Here is a 20,860-nt window from a genome sequence, read left to right as displayed (position 1 = left end):
AGAGATGCCCAGCAGCATCCAATGACTGTAGGCTGGGAATTGCATGGCTCAGTGCAATATGAATGGGCCCTTTATTTTTTCTTCCCTTTCTCTTATTAGTAATGTTGTTGAAGTTGGTATTCTTTTTTTCTTTTAAATTATCGTGCTTATTCCTGAAGAGAACATCTGTCTGTCAGCTGAAAGAAACGGAAGCTGTCGGCAGTATCGATCTTGGGTAGTTCCTGCCCTGGTCTTTGAGTTTAATGGTGTGCATTCTAATGTGGGGGGAAAAAATTCAAATGAGTAATTAGAGAAGCTGAGGTAATGGATGGTAAATAATGGTGGTTTTGATTACAGCTAGAACTGCTTGTCCCTTATACAGAGGTAAGAAAGACCTCTTGATTAAACTAACTGAACTGATATGATTTTACATATTGAATGAGTACTGTCTAAAAACAGTTGGTTTCCATTTTACTGACCCTGAGTAATTTTTTTTAACAATGTGAAATTATAATTTAAATATTGTTAGCCTCCTTTGCTTTTTCTTAAGCCAGCTGAAATTTTGTTTTACTTAAGCCAACCACACTGAATACTGAATAAGGGATAGAAAAGAAAATTAGTTTTTAAATTGTGTTCCAAAGAAATTTAGGAGGTTCTTAAAATGATGAGCGCTTCCTTCTCAAGTGACATAGGGCAGGCTTGTTTTTGTAAAGAAATATAGATTCCAAATTTATCTTCTCTTGAAGAGAGCATTTGGTCTGATTACTATTTTGTTATTTATTTGTTACTAGAGCTTATACGCTGCTCCATTTCCAGAGACTCAGGGCAGCTTACAGTATAGTCTAACTGCCCAGAGACCCCCTGTTTGGGGGGAGATGGGCAGTGATAGAAATTTGAATAATTGAATAAATAAAATAAATAATATGGGTTACAATATAACACTAAAACCAAAAATCAATCAATACAATTATAAGCAATGACCACAATTCAAATGTAAGATCATTTTGTGTTCAAATGCCTTTCTGAAGAGCCATGTTTTTATGGCTCTCCAAAAATTTAGTAGTGTGGAGGTGGTCCAGGTATCTGGGGATAAACTGTTCCAAAGGATAGGGACATTCACCAAGGATGTTTGCCGGGATTCAAGTTAAATAGTAATGAGGATGGCATCCTAAAATGTATTATTGGTAAACTGAATTCACACTTTGCTTTTGGATTAGTACATTTTACCGATATAGCCAGTTGGTTTTACCAGTATTAGTCAATTTGGTGCCGTGGTTAAGGCATCAGGCTAGAAACTGGGAGACGGTGAGTTTTGGTCCTGCCTTAGGCACAAAGCCAGCTGGGTGACCCTGAGCCAGCCGCTCCCTCTCAGCCCCAGGAAGGAGGCAATGGCAAACCACTTCTGAAAAACCTTGCCAAGAAAGCTTCAGGGACTTGTCCAGGCAGTCTTCAAGAATCGGACACAATTGAATGGATTAAAAAAAAATCCAGCCAATTGCGGTATATTCAGCACTCCAGTGTTGAAAGGAAAACATGGGCTTAGTGCAGAGACAGGCAGGCCAAAGGCCTTTCTTTGCCTTGTGGAAAGCAGGCTGGCGCTTCACTCCAAAAAGTGGGTAGGGGGAAGTTGGCAAAGCTAAGGCAATTTTTTAAAAATGTAAATGTTAATTTAATTTAAAGCTGATTTAAATTAAGCAGATTAGTTAATGGAGAACCCTCTACAGATGTAATCGTTTTCTTAATCTCCTGCCCTGAAAAATGCAATTCGATGCAACTTGTTAGGGCCTTCAAACATCTCACTGGCCTTTAGCCCTGGCTTATCGTGACGTGTAAACCCAGGGGTTACTTTTTTATAGCTGGCAGAGAGAATTCCCTAGGGCTCTGCAGTGCGTCAGATTTGGAAGACAAGATGTGGTTCACTGCATCTTTGTCCTTTGAATGCAAAGCACTGCACAGTCCTAATATTTACCAGGACTATAGTCAGCACAGTCTTAACCCTTAACTATGGTTAATTCACTCGGGGTATTTTTTTGTTGAAACAGGAAGCAGCAGGGAGGAAGGAATTAGAGGTTAGGTCAAGTGCGAAGTTGGAACAACTCATTCCCATCTTTGGACACTTTGGGTAGGCTCAGAAGAAGACATTTGGGGTTGGAACAATTTGAAACATTTTTGATAGGGATATGTGATTTCAGTCCCTCGACCGTGGCTGAGGATGAAAAAACAGCCTACCACCATTTGTTCTAGAACAGTACATTTATATACTCTGGCAGTATTTTAAGTGTATTTTGATGGATCTGTGCTTCAATTTCTCCTTAGCTCCTCTGTGGGGAATGTGTTTAATGTAACATTATCGTCAGCATGTACAAACATATGTGATCTTCCCCAGATAATGTAACATCTATTCCACTGTCATATGTAACATGAAATAATATATGATCCCTGCATTATAGGTGGATGCCAAGGTGCCCATTGGCACTCCTGACTATATGGCCCCAGAAGTGCTTACAGCTTTGAACAACAGCAGCAGCAACAAAGCTTCGTATGGATCAGAATGTGACTGGTGGTCTCTAGGGGTAGTCGCTTATGAAATGATCTATGGAAAATCACCTTTTACTGAAGGGACCTCTACTAAGACTTTCAACAACATCATGAATTTTCAGGTACAAATAGAGCTTCTCTCAGTTCAAGTGGAGCCTTTTGGATTGGGCACATTCCTGGGTGTTAATGTATGATGCACGTCATTTTATTTTATTTATTTATTTGAATTTATTCACTGCCCAACTCCAGTGGGCAATGTACAAAACTAGGGGGGGGAAAGCATAAATACAGATAAAAAAAATCAGATCAGACAGCCCAGACTAAAATAATCTTATCAAAAACAAAATTGAAAAAAAGAACAGGGGCCCTAGAGAAATAATAAAATATCAGCCCCAGGCTTGGGACCAAAGCCAGGTTTTCAAAGCTTTCCTAGATTTTCTGTTCCACCAATGCCTGAAGTGTTACTGATAGATGTATTATTAGCAGCCATAAAGTCTGGGGCTTGATGAAATTGATACAGCAATTTAAAACATCTTCTCTTAAATCAGAGATGAGCAGGTTTTGGTTGTGAAAGTTAGTTCAGCTTTCTAGTTGGTGGCAGGAAACCTCTCAGATGACCTGGTGATGCTACCAGAAGGGATATGGAGGAAAGTTTTTAGCTCATTTTTATTTGCTTTGGATTTAGCAGCTCTAAGGTGAGACGGAGTGTTTTGCCTCTCAAAGGCCTTATGCTTTTTATGGAATTGTAGAATTTGGGTAGCCTCCTTTATCTAACTTTTCCAAATCTAAAACGCTATGACTGAGGCCGAAAGAATTCTGGAACTAACTTTGGATATGTGAACAACAACACCACCACCTTAATTTTTATAACTTTACCAAAACAGTCCCCTTTTGCTTTTGAAACATGAGAAGTTTTAAAAACTGATTGCAATGCATCTGAAAAGATGCTGTTTGGGAATATAAGAATGTTTTGGCATAGTAAAAGTATCTTTTTGAATCGTGTGCTTTAGATTTTTGGTTCCTTTACCACTGAGTGAGATTTATTTTTGTTTCAAATGCAGAGGTTCCTCAAATTCCCGGAGAATGTAAAGGTCAGCAACGAATTTCTTGATCTGCTGCAGAGTTTACTCTGCGGGCAGAAAGAACGATTGGATTATGAAGGCCTCTGTTGTCATCCGTTCTTTTCCAATGTTGACTGGAATGCCATCCATGACTGTGAGTGACAAGCTAACTGATGACATGTAAGCCCTTGATCTATGGCAGTGTTTCTCAACCTTGACAACTTTAAGATGTCTGGACTTCATGCTGGCTGGGGAATTCTGGGAATTGAAGTCCAGACATCTTAAAGTTGCTAAGGTTGAGAAACACTGATCTATGGGGACCTGTAGTCCAGGAACGTGGTCTCAAAGCACTTGAAGGAGGCACTTATGTTGAAGCTAGGAACATCTCATTTGGCTTGGAGATCAACATTTAAAAAAGAACTCACCCTCTGTTCTGATTAATATGACCTTCCACAAAGTCTGAAACAGCAGTTGTGTGGAAACAGCAATTAATTACAAACAAAGCGTGGCATTTCTCCCTGCCCAAATAGTTGATTTGTTTCAAGACGTTTTGTCTTTAGATGGGGTTCTGTCTGACCCTGTTTAATTAAGAATTTAAGCCTAGAAAGATAAGTTGGCATTTCCTATTCTAGGCCATTGGATATGTACCACTTTATATGGGGTTATATGTTGTGTTCCTTCAGTTCAAAAGCAGAGGGTACTTCCTGCATTGTTTGTTAACAGGGTTTATTCCATAGCCTATTCCTATAATAAAAATGTCACCTGAGAAAGATGTCAGGTAGTTCTCGACTTATGATTGTCTGTTTAGCAACTGTTTGAAGTTATGACAGCGCTGAAAAAAGTTATTTATGACCGGTCCTCACACTTATGACTGACGTAGCATCCCTGTGGTCACGTGATTGCGATTTGGGTGCTTGGCAACCAACATGCATTTACAATGGTCGCAGCATCCCAGGGTCACGTGATCACCATTTGCGGTCTTCCCAGGGGGCTTCTGACAAGCAAAGTCAATGGGGGACTGCGTGATTTGCTTAACAACCGCTGCAAAAAATGTAAAATCAGGTGCGGTCACTTGGTGCCCCTTTAACAACTGTACTGCTTAACGACAAATTTTCCGGTTTCTATTGTGGTCGTAAGTTGAGGACTACCTGTAGTTTATGGATGTAAATCTCTTTGATACCACAATTTTCATTTCCTGGGCCCCCCAAAAATTGTGAGAAGTAGCTATAAACGAATTATGCTGTAACATACAGTATATAACTTTTTTTTCTTCTTGGGTGCTTGAGTTACAAAGACAAAACTGTCCCATTGGTTTCAAATGAGTGTATCATTGCTCAGGCCTCCACAAGCTCTTCTGCCTTTTGATTTCTCCTACTACTGCTCTGGGTGTTCCATGGTGGTCTGTGTTTTTAGACGTTACAATCTTGTGATTTTTTTTTTAACCTCCATGAATCTTTGGAGAAGGTTCTCAGTCCTCTTACCAGCCAATGTGATAATATGCTGCACTAAGCTATAAGATTATTTGGCTTATTGGGTGTAGCATGTTGTGTAGAACACTTTAATATATTTCTATGGCTTTCAAGGACATGGTCTTCTCAAGGCGATTGCAAATGACTTGCTTTGCACAGCAGCAGGCTTGCTTGGTGCTTCATTTGGTCTGATTTTGACATGTTGTGTGAACCTAGGCCTTGTGGTTTATATATTACGTTTATGGCAGTGTTACATGTGAACTCAGCCCATAGTGGCTTAGTTAGCCAACCATGCTCAAGCTAACCATGCAGTGGTTTAATTCAGTGTTTGATCCCAGACAAGGTTTCAGCTGAATCCTTCTGCTGAAACCAAGGCCACACACATTTATTTTACAAGGAAAGAGTCTAATCTTTGGTTATCACCTCTAAAGCCCTTCATGGCATAGGGCCTTGTTTTTGAGGGACCATCTGTCTCCTACAACACCTACCCATCCTGTTCAATGAGACAGAGTCGGCATGCTTCGGTTAATAAAACCATGTCATCTGATGGGATCCAGGAAGTATGCCTTCTGTGCCACTGTTCCTGCCCTCTGGCACATTATTCCCCCTGAGAGTTGTGTGGACTCACACCAAGACCTTATCTGAAAAAAAAAGTTATTAATTTTACTCCCCAGGCCTTGGGCTAACTGATGGGGTGTCCTCAACAGTACTCTCATTGTGAGGGGCATGTTTCATTTTGAATTGGGCAGTTTTACAAGTCTAATTAATTAAATTAATTGTTCCGGGGGTAGCAATTCTCTCCTTCAGCTTGCGGCCTAAGATGCTGCTAGTATTCAAAATTGCAATCCCCTTGTCCTCAAATGTTGCTTTCAGGGTTCTTCAAATCATTGCAATTCTCCTGGCAAAGACCGAGAGTCTTACTTCTAGCATCCCCTTGTCATCAGAGTAACTTGGGTGAATCTTCTGTCCCCTCTGTGACAGGCTGTCTTTGGTGGATCAGATTTTCTTATTTCAGAGGACTTAAATTAAGTGAGATAACTTAAGTCCTACCAAGAGAAAAGGATTTCTGTCTCAAGCATGAGATTGAAAGCTGATTTGATGCTACCGAGAGTGTTTCTCAGCTTTCTAAACCAGCATCAGATAAGCAGTTGAAAGGAGTTTTGTAAAGTGATGGCAGATGTCCTAACAACCAGGAAACACGCTGAGACAAGGAACTGGTCTCTAATGCTTTATTGCTTGCACATAACAGGAATCCTAACAAACTGAAGAAGCGTGGGAAAAACCCAGACATATAAACCCCAAAGGTTAAGGCTATATCCACCATTAACTGGACTTACATATTTCACTAAGCCACTGTTTGATTGACCCTGGCTTGCTACATACATCACAGCTGGCTGAGCTGACTCAACACATTACGTTACAGTTTTACAAATTATGATCATACCACGCACAAGCTGAAATCAAACAAGTTACACCACTGCTTATAGCAGGGTTTCTCAACCAGGGTTCTGTGGCACCCTAGGGTTCTGTGAGAGGCCACTAGGGGTTCCCTGGGAGATTTGTTTTAAAAAATGATTTCAAATTCGGGCAACTTCACATTAAAGGGGTAAGTTTCATTCTTTATTTTTAATTTAAGAACCCTGTTAATGCATATATATAGGCCTATACATTCATTAAACAAATTTAATAATGTTGTAACTCTTGGCCTATCTTTGAGCCTGACTGGGCAGGGGTTCCCCGAGGCCTGAAAAATATTTCAAGGGCTCCTCCAGGGTCAAAAGGTTGAGAAAGGCTGGTTTGTAGTGTTTTGTAAACACAGTTTTTGTGGTTGATTTGTAACTTGGCTTACCCATAACGCTGACTTGTTGTTTGCTAACGGTTGCTGGTGGAATCATCTGCAATTGGTTGGATTCCTGTACCAGGGCGAGGCATAAGACATTGCCTATCAACGACAAATTCATGAAAGATTAAGTTATCAAAGGCTGTTCTGATGGCCCTCTGTTACTTTCTCAACCACAGCCTGCACGAAAATGCTGCATTAGCTACAACCTATCTGGGAAGTCATAAACGGCTCAGAACTTGCCACCTAGCAGATTGCTTCCTCTGATACCATGCAATGTGGGCTTTTAAGATCAGCTAGGAAGGCCCTTCTTGTGGTCTCACAAATCTTTATTTTGTTTTTGTTCTATTATTAAAATTATATCCCACATTTCTTTTTGTGTGAAAACTCAAGGCAGTTTACAGTAATTAAACTGGCTTAGTTCAGAGCAGGGACTTTTCAGTGGTAGCACCCCAAATGTTGAACTCTGTCCTAAGGAGGTTTGCTTTTTGCTTTAAGAAAATGTCTGTTTATCAAGGCATTTGTAGGATCAGAGCCACATTGGGATCAGACTGCCTTTCAGATTTCTTGCTATTTTTTTCCTAAATGAACCTGGTTTTAATTAATTAATTAATTAATTAATTAATAATACATTTATTGCTTTTAAGGAATTGTTAGTTTTATTGTGTTCTCTGATTTAAGACTGTTTTGATTCTCTTGAAATCAGCTCTGGGCTCTTTTAAGGCAAAGAGCAATATAGAAATGAAACAAACAAACAAAATAAGTCGATAAAGGATTTAAATAATCAGCTGTAAGTAAGCAACCACGAAAAAAAGAAAAGGGTCACTAATCTTGTCATGCTTGTGAACTTCAGATGCCCCTGGCTGATTGCTTTGTGATGCAGAATCCTGAATTAAATGGTCTTTTGGGCTAATCCAGCAACATTTGCAGTCTTTATTCATGCTAAACTGCATTAGGCTTGCTGCAATGCAAAGATTAGCCTCTTTTGGTTCCTTACCCCTAAGAAAGATTCTCAAAATCTGAATCTCCTGAAGTTCTTCCTTAAGGTATAGATGGTGTTAGCCCTGGGTGTACGAACTAATAGTTCATCCCAGGTCGTTTCATCACCACTTCTGTTATTAATTCTGTTCCCACTTTTTAAGGCTCCTTGTTTAGCCCTCTTTATCTGCTTCCTGAGCAAATTTTTAAAATTCCCGTTGAAGTCGTGCTGCGTTTTCTTTGCCTCTTTTTTAACATAATTGTTCCTTACTTTCCTTTCGCTGTCTTCTCTGCAGCTGTCTTTATTCTCAGTACGCATTGAGCAATAGAGTTCCTTACTTTTTGCAGCAATCATTTATTCTGTATCTATTTTTATTTATTTGTTTGTTTGTTTTTCAAACTTTGTTGCCACCCCTCTCCCCCAAAAGAGGGACTTATTATCCTGCGTGCATTTTTCTCATCCACAACTTTATTCACCGTATCGTTCCACCATGCATCCTTCTTCATACTTTCCATTGGTGCTCATACATGTGGCACTCGGTAACCTACAGGAAGTGCTCACTTAGCCATTCATTTAGTGATGGTTCAGACTTACGATGGTGCTGAAAAACTGACTTGCAACCTGTCCTCGCGCTTACAACTGTTGCAGCATCCCGCGGTCATGTGATCGCCATTTTCAACCTTCCCAGCTGGCTTCTGGCAAGCAAAATGAGTGGGGAACTGTGTGATTCACCCAACGACCATCGCAAAAAAGGTTGTAGAATCAGGTAGGATTTTCTTAATGACAGCTTTGCTCAGCAACCAAAATTCCGGTCCCAATTGTGGTCGTTAAGCGAGGACTACCTGTGATGCCTTTGCCTTCTGTTCCAAGCAGCTTCCACATTCTCTGTCCTTATGTTTGCTTTCCATTCATTCTGTTAGGAGATTAATCCATTTCATAATACATTTTCATACAGGAGCTGTACTTTCTGTTCCTGCAGTTGTTCTTCGTCCTCTCCACTTTCTTTCACTTTGTTCTTTTCCTTCATGTCCAGATCCATTCCTAACATTACCGTATAATGATCTGTCCCACATCCAGAACCTCTTCATGAACCTTGTATCCTCCACTAATTCTCCCAGTCTTTCACCAGAAACCATCAGATCAATCATGCTTCTAGAATTATATTTATTCCTTTTCCCATGCGTACGTGTATTCCGAACAGGCCTTTTTTTAAACAGACGCCCACCAGACAGTCATCTCATTCATTCTTAGATCTTCAGATGGCCCAATCAATTCTTCTGCATTCTCTCATCTCATTCCCGCCCGTTAGCTTATGTCACCTAACAGAATAATTTATTTTCCAGATCACATTCATTTAGAATATTGCACAGTTTTTTCAGGTCCTTCCATTACCATAGTTCACTGGAGCGCAACGTGCAACTGTCATCAATTTATTGATTCCTACTTCCATGGGCTGGTCCATGAAGTCACGAAGAGTCGGAAGCGACTAAACGAATAAACAACAACAACAACAACTTCCATATGCACCCCCCGGCAACCTAATGATACCCATTCATACTTTCAGGCATGCATTTTAGCCCTTTGTTCTATTTAAGCTTATACTTTCCCAGCCCTGCATTTGTTTTATCAATTGCATTCTGCAAGATCAGAATCTTCGTTCAGATCTATTGCATTTGTCTTGTTCCACAGGCCTAAAACTTCTCTCTTTTTTCTTTATTTTTTGGTAATTCATGCTCTTTACCATTTTATTCTCTTAAAATCTTCCATGTGCCAGGCCTATCATCAGGTGGGCTCACAGTTGTTGACAGTCACCCATCATAAAGCTTACTAAAGGGGAAGAAACAAACCAGATTACCAGTCTTAAGGTACCCACATTATGTGCTGCATTATCTGCTAACAGTACATCCAGTGGTGGGCACAGTTTGGCCCGTTTGATTCAAATGCAACCATAGTCATTGGTCCCCAAACATGTAAATTAGGATCTCTATTCTAGAGACTACTTTCCAGGACAGCATACTGTTGCCAGCAGCTCACCAAACTAGAAAGTACAAGTTGTGTCCTGACATACACTCCGGAAGTAGGTGGCATCTTTCCCTACTCCGTGGCCCTCTAGATGTACTCTCATTCTCTGCAACCAACACCAGCATTAACTGTGCTATCTATAGATGGTGGAAGTTGTAGTCCAGCATTGGGATCTGGAAGACTGTACTAAGTTCAAGGAGATGGATGGATTTATTTATTTATTTATTTCAGTCAACTTCTGTGGCTGCCCATCTCACAACAGTGACGCTGGACAGCTAAAGTAAAATTAAAAACTCAGTTAAAATAATAATAGTAGCATTCTGAGAGTGCCTTGGACTGCAAGAAGAGCAAGCCAGTCCATCCTCCAGGAAATAAAGCCAGACTGCTCACTTGAGGGAATGGTATTAAAGGCAAAACTGAAATACTTTGGCCACATAATGAGAAGACAGGACGCCCTGGAGAAGATGCTGATGCTGGGGGGAGAGGAGGGCAAAAGGAAGAGGGGCCGACCAAGGGCAAGGTGGATGGATGATATTCTAGAGGTGACGGACTTGTCCCTGGGGGAGCTGGGGGTGGCAATGACCAACAGGAAGCTCTGGTGTGGGCTGGTCCATGAAGTCACGAAGAGTCGGAAGCGACTGAACGAATAGACAACAACAAGCATAATGGCAGCCAAGGACGACAACCCACATCAGTTTTGTGGGCCCAATTTGTCTCCCCTAGGCTCAGGGAAACAGCCACTTTTTAAAGGCTGCCAACAGAATAGGGCCCAGCTGGATCTCAGTGGTTCAGGGTTTGATCTTGCTTAATGTTCAGGGGCAGCAACCCATTGGGTAGCTTGTGAGGGCATTTCCCTGACTAGTTTGTTCACCTTCACAGAAGCTTCTGCCTTTTAATACAATTTATTAGCTGGAAAAGGTGCTCCTAGACTCCTCCTGATGTTTTAAATTAAAGTACCCATCAATTGCGCATACTTCCAAAAATATCAAAATGATTATTTTGAAAGAATTCTGGGTTGCATAGGAATAACCTTAACGGTGCGTGATAGAGCACTGTGCTGGACTTCTCCCTGTCACTTATTCTTAGTTATTGTTAACCTCCAGTTTGTTCCTCCCCTCTTTTGCCCAAATGCAGCCTCCGCACATTTTCAATATGAAAGACTGCCAATGTTTTAAAACATTTTAAATTTAAATTTTAAAAAATTAGAATGACCCTTCCTTCCTTCCTTCCTTCCTTCCTTCCTTCCTTCCTTCCTTCCCTCCCTCCCTCCCTCCCTCCCTCCCTCCTTCTCCTTCTCCTTCTCCTTCTCCTTCTCCTTCTCCTTCTTCTCCTTCTCCTTCTCCTTCTCCTTCCCTTTAATCACTTGCAATAGCTTCAAAGGGCCTGGAAGGCAAAGGGTTAAAAAAGATCTGGGCTACGAAAGACTGGCACTCTCCTCTTGCAAGCCCCAGCAGTGACTCATAAGTATCAGGCCTCTGGCAGGAATATGGGCGGATAGGGTTAAACTTTGGAACATGCACAGAGTGAAGAGCGGGCAGCCTGCACTGCAGGAGCCGCTCACGCCGGCACGCAGGACTTTCTCGCCCCCCTCAGTCATTCAGCTTTGAGTGATCTATATGGAGCCATGGTAACAGCCTTTGCACACTATATATCCACCAGCTTCTGACAGGGAGCAACTTGGCAGAGGCATGCCTGTTTCACCCAAGCCGAGAGAGGAGCTGGTTGATTTGCATTATCTGATGACTTCCAGGGATTAAAGGCAGACTGGAAACGGAGGAAGGTGCATAATTAGAACGGGCGGGGGGAGGCTTTTGGATTCCTGCACCCCAGCAAGCGATTGTGCTGCTGAACCCGGTTAAGGGAAACTTCTCTTGGAAATGTCTTTGCCCTCCTTGCCTTCTTTCGATTGCAGCGAGCGTTAAAGCCAGGCTTCAATGAAGCTGCTAGATGGCGGCGGGGAGCCAAAGGTGCCCATTGGGAGCGGAAAGGAAAGCGATCCTCGAAGCTGGACTGCAGTGGTGTGATGCCCCCTTCGGAGGGTTGAGCGAGCGGGAGGCAGAGATGCAGAGGGGTGTTAATTCTGACATTGATGGTTAGGGTCTAGCCCGAGCTGCAGCTTCCCCTGGCAAGGTTGATTTAGGGACTGGAATCCGCCAGTCTGGCATCCAAGCCAAAGATGCTGTGGCTGCTGTCCAGCACGGTCCTTGCCATTGGGACAGACCGGCCGGCTTTCTGTATCTAAGCTAAGTCTTCCCTGCTCCAGAAGGAGCTGGAGGAAGTGTCCAAGGGTGCAGCCTGCTGGAGACGCCGCTTCTCGGGGGCTGGCTCTTGAATGCTCCAGGCTGGCCGGCAAGCTGCGAGCGAGGTTCTTCCCTGCAGAATGGTGGCCATGTTGGTAGCGGAGGGGTTAATATCTTGTTGCTGTAACAGGGCTGGAGAGCAGTAGCTCAGCCTGCTGGTGTTCGCGAGATTAAAAGCAGGCGCTGCAGTGCCGTTGAAAATGCTGAAGGAGAGAGACTTGGACACCAAACCGCAGCTAATTTTTTCCCCTTCCTTCCTCCCACCGGGTGTCTCTTGGGAAAAACCCACCAGCGCTCCCTCCCTTCGTGCCTACCGTCAAGTGTGAAGATGATACCTCAAATTTTGATGCCCCAGGGCAGAATTCCAGAATCGCTTCCTCTCTGTGCCAGCTGAGCCCTGCAGGTTTCTCAGGGGAAGGTTTGCCGTTCGTGGGCTTCTCCTTCATCAAGGCGCTGGCGGTCCTCCGGTCAGAGTAAGTAGGCAACGCTACCGGCTTGCAGGGAATGAGTAGCAGAGGTGATCTGTGCTCAGGGTAGTTGCTGGGGCTGGGGGGAGGCAAAAAGCCAGCTCTTGACTGGTCTTCGTCTGCTGCTGTAGGGAGATGATTCAGGGCTTGTTTCCCTTTGAACTGTGATGGATGTTGCCGGTCTCCCCCATCCCTGGAGGTAGGATGCAACAGGGACTCTTCGGTTTGAGACGAAAACTCCTGGAATCAAATCTGGCTAAAAATCTGTTGCCTGCCTTCTGCAGGGGAGAAAATGGTTTTGGATTCACCGTCTGGCTTTGCAAAAATCCGGAAGGAAATTGGGGGTATCTAAGACTGGGTGTGTGTGCTGCTGATATGAACTAGCTGAGGCTGGGATATTTGCTAAGCCTAGTAGGTCCAGGGAGCCCCTAGGGGCATGGTGAAGATGAGCCAAGTGATCCAGGATGCCCACCAAGATGGGGAACAGGCTGTTGATAGAACTCATGGTCAAAGGAGGCACAGGAACTGCAGAACGGCTGATGCAGAGGTCCATAGTGATTGGCCATTTAGGAAGATCTGAGGTCCTGTATCACAGTAGTGAGCTGATACAGTGAAGAGTTATCAGTCATATAATGATGCTTCTTCTGGATTTGTGGGCCCTGGAGTCTGTGCTGCTACTATTAGAAGGAAAGTATGAGCAAAGCTTGTCCAGTGGAAGAAAGATGACTGGAGTATTGAGACTCTGTGGATCGTCCCTGCATGGAGATTTTATATATTTAAGGTGTTCTCCCTTTTTTTTTTTTAACAGGAATGCATGCCCTAAGTAGTCTATTTTTTAAATCATTATTTTGGTTCAGGATATTGTATGAAGCTGTCCAACAGTTGTGTAAACTAGGATTATAAATCTGCAAATTCAGCCATGGGTTTTCAACAAACCCTGCTTAAAGCATGGGTTGTTGGAAACCTCGGCTTAATGTTTGGTATGGACTTGGTCACTGGCTCAGTGTATGGCGAGCCCAATTATGGGATAGATGGTCTGGCTAAATCAGCTTTCCGTGTTTCCTGTGTGTGGATGATTATTTTTTTAAAAAATGAAGCCTGGAACCTAAATTTGGTTTCTCTCCTGGCACCAGTGATGTTCCCATGTTATGAGTCAGAAGAACCTTAAATAGGCCAGCAATTAAAAGGGAGCTTCTTCCCTGCCTTTGGTGTCCTCCTACTCAGAGGGTGCTGCTTTATGGGTGGGGGAGGAAAGCTGGGGATACCAAGAATTGGAAGGTGGTACCTCTGCACCAAAGAGCTGACTTTCTGCTCAGTTTTCTGTTTTGTTTTCTCCCTAAAGTCTCCTAAAAGGCTTTACCAAACCCTTGAGTGATCTTGGTTAAGAGCAGCAAGGTGAAAGGTCTTCCTCTTTATGATGAGCGTCTTCAGGTAGTTGATCAATTTCACCATGAGTTCCAACTGAGCTGGTGAGGAAGTCAGGTGGAAACAGTATTAAGATACTTGGTGGAGGCTATTGATGGCCCTTTGCTGAGACCTCCTTGAGGAGAGAAATATCAGTGTGATTATCAGATAGACATGACAGCAGAAGGAATAGCCGTGGTCAAGGAAGTGGATCTTGCAAGCTACCCTGTGGTTCTACACATTTGGTTGGCTTCTGAAGGGCTGTTCTAAAGTTTCTCTTGTTCCTTCCAAAATATTCTTCATTCAAGGAAGAGAAGGATTTTTAAAATGGAAATATTAAGCTAGCAATGGTGTTCAAGACTTAGCTATTGAACTAAAAGTTGAAATGTGTGGCATCTCTTTCTCTAAGTGACATCCATTCTCTAGGAGATTTTAAAAGGACAAGCTGGGTTTGGACATTATATTAAGCCATGCTTGCTTATTCATAGTTTATTGACTAAATTCTGTTTGGCAGGGATTGCCCAATATGCCAGGCTATAAACCATGGCTTATAAGCCCAATCACAGATGTCTCCTAGTTTCAGTAGAAGAATTTGATTAATACACTAGCTCTATCATAATTCATTTAATCATAGCTTATTGCCAAATAACAATCATGGTTTTGCACAACGTGCAAGGCCATAAATCATAGTTTGTAACTTCTATGTGTTTATCTAAGCAGAAAGGCCACCATAAATAATCTTAATGTAAAACCTCATTCCATCAGAAATATACTGATGAAGGAATTTGTTCAAATATTAGCTCTGTTGTGGCAGGTGTAAACAGTGTTCATGGAATAAACCACAATTGGCTGATTTTTGCTGGGTTTTATTTAATGAAAGCTTACTGAATAAACATGGGATGCATTTGCATAGTACTCTAAGCTATCAACCAATTGGGGTTTTCAATCCCAATTACAGTGCTGTAAAATATCTCTCTCAAATTCACATAGCTTGTGTGACAAAAAGCTTTTTGCATTTTTTTTGCACCACGAAAAGTGATCTTTGATTCATTCTGAGACATGGCTATGATTTGCCAGATTGAGCATTTATACATGTAACTTTCTGAACAAATTGGTTGTTTCTTAGACCCTAGTTGATACCAAAAATTGGACAGTCATTGAAGGGAGGGAGAATAACTACAGTGTTTAGGGGAGGGTGATCAGGATAAAGGAGAAAAATACTGTAAAAGCACTGGCTTACATTACATGCTATTTTTTAAAAAAACTCATTTTAGCCTAGTGTCACATGAATTCACTTACTTGAGATACATAAATAACCATAGTTACCATAATGAATAAATTAACAAAACAGCAAGCATTGGTTATTTTGTATGATCTTGGGCCAGTTTCAGCTCTATCTCACAGGGTTATCACTAAAATAAAGTAGGGAGGAGCATTATGTATGACAGAGGTCCTCAAAACTGGTTTGTGTTCCTCTGGGTGTTGTGAAGAAATTTGGGGGTGGGGAGGCAAAAGCCAGAGCCCTTTCAATCCACATTCTGAGATTTCCTCCTCTGGTTTGGTAGATATGTCAAATATTGGCTTATCCAAGCAGAGCAGGAAGGAAGCATTCTGGCTTTGCGTATGGTGGTGGCTCTGTGTGTTGTCTCATTCCTCCATCAGATGTTCATCAGATCAGGTGCTGTCCCATTCCTCAATCAGAGAGAAGCTGGGGTTTTCCCCATGAACTGGAAGCTGCCTTGTCGTCCCCCACCCAGGGTTTCTCCTGAAATCGTCAAGGTCCTTTGGAGGTGGGGCTGTTTCTGAAAGGTGGAATCCTGAGAAATGGTGGGCTGAGAGGAGCAAGGCTGGCAGGGCCTTATTGCTGTGAGGAGCTGCCCCTCAGCTCAACTTCCCAGATCCTCAGGCAAAGCAACTGGACAGTGGATACGCAGAGGAATCCACCTTCCTACTTGGTGCCCCCTTCTTGATGCTTTGGACCACATTTGAAGTGCCAGTCCCCCTTCACACAGATGGAGGACAGCATATATGCAGTGACAGGCTATAAATCACTAGTGGGGGACGGACAGACTGCCTTTGGACAAGGTGGGGAAAAGCAGAAGGTGACAGTTCAGGAAGAATTCCCTTTGCTTGAGAGCCACACACCAAGCGTCCTGCACACCATCCCTCCAGGAATCGAGAAGGAGGCAGGGAGAGGCCCATGGCCTTCTTGAAAGAGCTGACTTGTCCTTGCTGTCCACACTTTGGAGTGCTTCAGCCAGCTGGGTGGCTAGAACTTGTGGCTCTGGTGGTCATTCTGGTTGCATCAAGGAGCCAAATCTGGCTTCTGCTCACATACGTATAGTCTTGCATGCAGGAAACTAGAAATGGGTAAAATGGCCTTGACTCTGGTTGCCTTCTGTAATGGAGCTTTGCTGCCGGCTCCTCTGAACCTTGCTTCTGTGTGTCCTCTCCTATGAGTAAAACGTGGAAGACCCTTTTCCCTTTTCATCCAAGAATTGCCCCAATGATTCTTCCCGTTCCCCTTGGAAAGAGGTTCTGCTACAGATTTGTAGGGAGTGAAGCCTACAGATATGTGGGCTGTACAGGTAGTCCTTGCTTAACGACCATTTGTTTAGCGACAGTTTGGACTTACAACAGTGCTGAAAAAACCAACTTGCAACCGGTCCTCGCAGTTACAACTGTCGCAGCGTCCCCATGGTCACGTGATTGTGTTTCGGGTACTTGACAAATGGTTTGCATTTACACCCCTCGCAGTGTCCTGCGGTCACGTGATCGCCCTTTTTGACCTTTGCTGGAAGCAAAATCAAGGGGGAACTGCATGCTCTGCTTAACAACCACCTCAAAAAAGGTCATAAAATCAGGTTGGATTCACTTAATGACTGCATCACTTAGTGACTGACACTCCGGTCCCAATTGGGTCATTAAGCGAGGACTACCTGTATATTAAATTGGGTGATCTGGATAGATTTGGTTAAAGCTTGAGAGCCAGCATATCCAGGCACTGGGAAGGGGAACCCAGAGGGCATTCTTACAAGACAGCCAGCTTGTCTAAGCAAAGCCTGGAGTGAACTTTGTCAGGGCTCCAGTTTTGGGTGCAGAAGTCAAAGCCGGATCACTGTCAGAATTCATTCCTATTCTGCCTGACTTAGCCCCCAGCAAAGTCAGAATTTTCTACTGTTATTGCAGTATAGAGCCAATACCCAGAATTAGTGTGGAATAAGAAATGAAAGTGCCGGTCTCAAAAATAACCCCTAGATTTCAAGAGGCCCATTCTTCCCATTAAAAAAAAAAAGTTTAAAATTTTGTATGTGTTATTGTTTGCAATGTTGTTGTAAACAATTATATTGTTTATAATGTTGCACGGTTCTGTCATTGTTTTATCCTATATATGTAGGCGAAAAACTAATTATTGCAAGTTGTATGTTTATTTCTTGCCCAGAATTGTTATCATTAATATTACTCGTGAGATTCATTTTATGGGGCAGTGCAGAGTTTGAGAACTCCTGAAATAGGGCATCTTGCATTAAAAGCTTCCAAGCTGGAGTTTATAGGCCTCAGTTGAACTGGTAGAAGAATTCTGTTTCCTGTATTGCTTTAAAACTGTTGTGAATAAGTTTTGAAAGCTTTTAAGTAATGTCTTAGACTTCGGACTGGGATATCACATACCTGTAATACTCTCTAAGAATTCCCTTTAAATATTGTTTTGCATTTTAGGACATGGATTGAGGGTTGAGAGTGTCACATCTCTGTTCATAGAAACCATGGTGGCTCTGTTTTTTTCTAGCCTTTGGACTGCATGTAGAGATCACCTTCCAGAAAGTAATGGATGGGACTTGGACAAAATCCAAATGTCATTTCCTTTCATGTATGTTTAATTAAAATAGAGTTAACAGGGTTACATTCCAGTCATATGTTGCCTAATTTTCCTTTCCAGACATATTAAAAATTATATTTTGGTGATAACTTTAGAAATCCCTGCTGGGCAGACTCAAGGCCTCAGGTTGTACAAGCCTTGATGTAAAGTATGGCTTACTCTGGGGAAAGGACATTATCCCAGCGTTCCTTCCTTGTCCCTCCCAGTGTTGCACCCTCAACACTGGCAAAAAGATCCTGGTTGCCCAAGTTACTATTTCCTGCAATAACTAGAGGCAAATTCTTGTTTAAGCAACCAGGATATCCTTGTTAAAACCTGGGTGAGTTTAAGGGGAGAGTTATGGTGGGATCATGGTTTTTCAAACTGTAGCTGGGTTCACACAACACCGTACTGTATGCCAAAACCAAGCAAGCCACACCAATGTATGGTGTGAACATAATCTTGTAGACACAGTTCATGGTTTAGTGCAAAGGTGCAGAGCTTTTTGGAGTTGAAGGTTGCGCTTAGCCTTGAAGTGATGTCCTAGAAACCACCTTACAAAAGTAATGAATAGGACCAGGACAAAAATTAGATGTGATTTCACTTACACGTGAGTGTAATAAATATAGCTAGTATGATGATTCTCCATTCCTGTATGTGTAAGTTTTCCCTTTCAACCACATCAAAGTTCAATTTGATAACTCTTGGAGATTTCTGGCGGCCGCATCCAAAATGTTTGGGGGCTACTGAGTGTCCTCTCTGACTTAGTGTGATGTACTATACGTCTCAACCCATTCTGGTTATTCAACAAGCCACTGCAGCAGGGCTTATGTGAACCCAGCCTTTTCTAAGCAGTCAAGCAAATTGTTTCCCCTTGCAGAATGTTCACCTCTAATATTTTTCCAAACTGAATACGAGCCAATAGAAACATCTCTCAGGTAGATGGTTATGGTGCCTTCTGAGTAGAGCTTGAAAACTCCATGTGGCTTTCTCTTAGCAACACTTTTCCATGTCTTCCTCTGTCTGGGAAATTGCAATCATTTTAAAGAAATGTTATGTGCTGTGGGAGGCCGTTTTATAACTACAAACTGTACTAATATACAACTTGCCAGAGAGAGAGAGGGGGGTCTTAATGGGATGCTTAATGGCGTCAGGCAATGGCACGGCTATTGCAATTCTGGCGTTCTGATAGGCTTCCCGTGGCTTGTCCTAACGGGAAGGATCCTGAAATACATCTGTGCATTCTCTAGGCCCAGATTTATTGACAGTGTTTGGGATTTATTCTCTCTCTCTTCCCCTCTTTTAAGGTCTGCTTTGGGTTTGGATTCTCCCGCTAAGACTAACTCCATGGAAAAGAAACTCCTCTTTAAGAGCAAAGAGCTGCAAGACACTCAGGATAAGTGTCACAAGGTATTTATTTACATGGCCGGCCTTCCTCCTTGCTTCAGGAGTTCACAGCCGGCCAGTGCCAAAGGACCTGCCAGATGCTGATGATGGTTTGCAGCTTCAGCGGAGCGGTTTCCTCATCAGGCAGAGGGAGATGAACATAGGCCATGTCTCGCTCCAGAGCTGCTCATTTTAACCAGAAGAAGCTCTGGATTCTTCCAAGATCCTCTCTTGGCCCAGCCTCGATGGCGGTTTCCAGCAGTTCACATATCGTCTTCATCCGGCGCTTTCCTTCTCTAATTCTATTTTGAGTACTGCAAAGTCTTTTTTTTTTTCCTGGTCCTCCTCTGTCTGCTTATGTAACTGTTGCCACTTCATTGATTTGCAGTGAACACTTCTAACTGTTTCTGAAAGAAAACTCACTGGGATACCTGTAGACTCCATTCTTCTTTGTGGGACTTAAAGGGAGTGCAGTTATTTCTTGCTTTGATCTGTGTTGGACTTGATCTCTGCTCCCTCTGAAAGATATGGGGGGAAGTCCTCTTCTGGTCCAAGATGGATTTGGGATAAAGCTAAAGTGACCCATCTCTGGAAAAAAAAAAAACCAATCAGGTGAAAAAATGATTGTGACTTCTTTGCTAACTGGGGTTCGAAGAGTGACTGAATGTGAACAAACAGCGTGAATGAATGGGGTGACTTAGAATTACTGCCTTTCCCTGAGAAGGAACTGTGAATTTCCAGGAACAGAAATAATGGTATTTGCATTTTAAACACCATTCTAGCCTCGTCTCTCTTCAAGAGACAGATTCCCTCCCAATGTGTGCCTTAACACTGCAAGCTCACTGCACCTTGGAAAGCCCTTTTAAACCTTTCAATGTTTGTTGCAGATGGAGCAGGAAATGACGCGCTTGCACCGCAGAGTGTCAGAGGTGGAGGCTGTACTTAGCCAAAAGGAGGTGGAACTGAAAGCCTCCGAGACCCAGCGATCCCTCCTTGAACAGGACCTGGCTACCTACATCACAGAATGCAGTGTGAGCCTCTCCCTGTTCCCCTGAAATCACTCCCCTTGGTTGGCCTTTAGAAGCTTTCTAGTTGGTGACTGGCATCAACAGGGCTGGTGGCAGCATCCATAAGTTCACAAATTACACCAGGCAGGGAGTTTGATTTGAAAAGCCCTTGAAGTCTGTGACATGGTATCGGTTCCTAATGAGCCTAAGGGTTGATGGTGTGATAGCAAAGCAAAAGAACCTTTGGGTTGTGTCTTACAGGCAGACGACAACTCATAGGGAATGGTCCTTTGAGACTCTTCTTGACTAATCTGAAAAGTCAGTTTGAGGGCAATTCTTTGGTAGGAGTAACAATCCTAAATCTCTGGATCTTTCTATATTGATCCTCTTCCAGGCATAGTATCAACAAATACGTACTGCTGGAAGCATTCATAATGGGTGGGACTAGTCCAGAAATTTGGACCTTTCCTGTGATTGTGACTTTCCAAGGATTTAGATCTTTTCTTACTCCTACTGCTGATGGCAGGGATTGGTTGAGACCAGATCTTCTAT

General features: G+C 42.8%; 1 protein-coding gene across 3 annotated transcripts in view; it reads left to right on the top strand.

Moving 5' to 3' along the window:
- The window catches only part of CIT (citron rho-interacting serine/threonine kinase), a 94,644-nt gene that overhangs the window by 9,229 nt on the left and 64,555 nt on the right, over nucleotides 1-20,860 (top strand). For all 3 annotated transcript variants that reach the window (XM_063315403.1, XM_063315402.1, XM_063315401.1), the window contains exons 7-11: nucleotides 2,430-2,639; nucleotides 3,579-3,732; nucleotides 12,481-12,661; nucleotides 19,223-19,325; nucleotides 20,189-20,332. In XM_063315403.1, the coding sequence (XP_063171473.1) occupies nucleotides 2,430-2,639; nucleotides 3,579-3,732; nucleotides 12,481-12,661; nucleotides 19,223-19,325; nucleotides 20,189-20,332 (792 nt within the window). The remainder of the gene's footprint in view (nucleotides 1-2,429; nucleotides 2,640-3,578; nucleotides 3,733-12,480; nucleotides 12,662-19,222; nucleotides 19,326-20,188; nucleotides 20,333-20,860) is intronic.

Source organism: Candoia aspera, chromosome 15 (genome assembly GCF_035149785.1).
Source record: "Candoia aspera isolate rCanAsp1 chromosome 15, rCanAsp1.hap2, whole genome shotgun sequence".
NCBI classification, from domain to species: domain Eukaryota; kingdom Metazoa; phylum Chordata; class Lepidosauria; order Squamata; family Boidae; genus Candoia; species Candoia aspera.
This window is presented reverse-complemented; position numbering and strand designations above follow the sequence as displayed.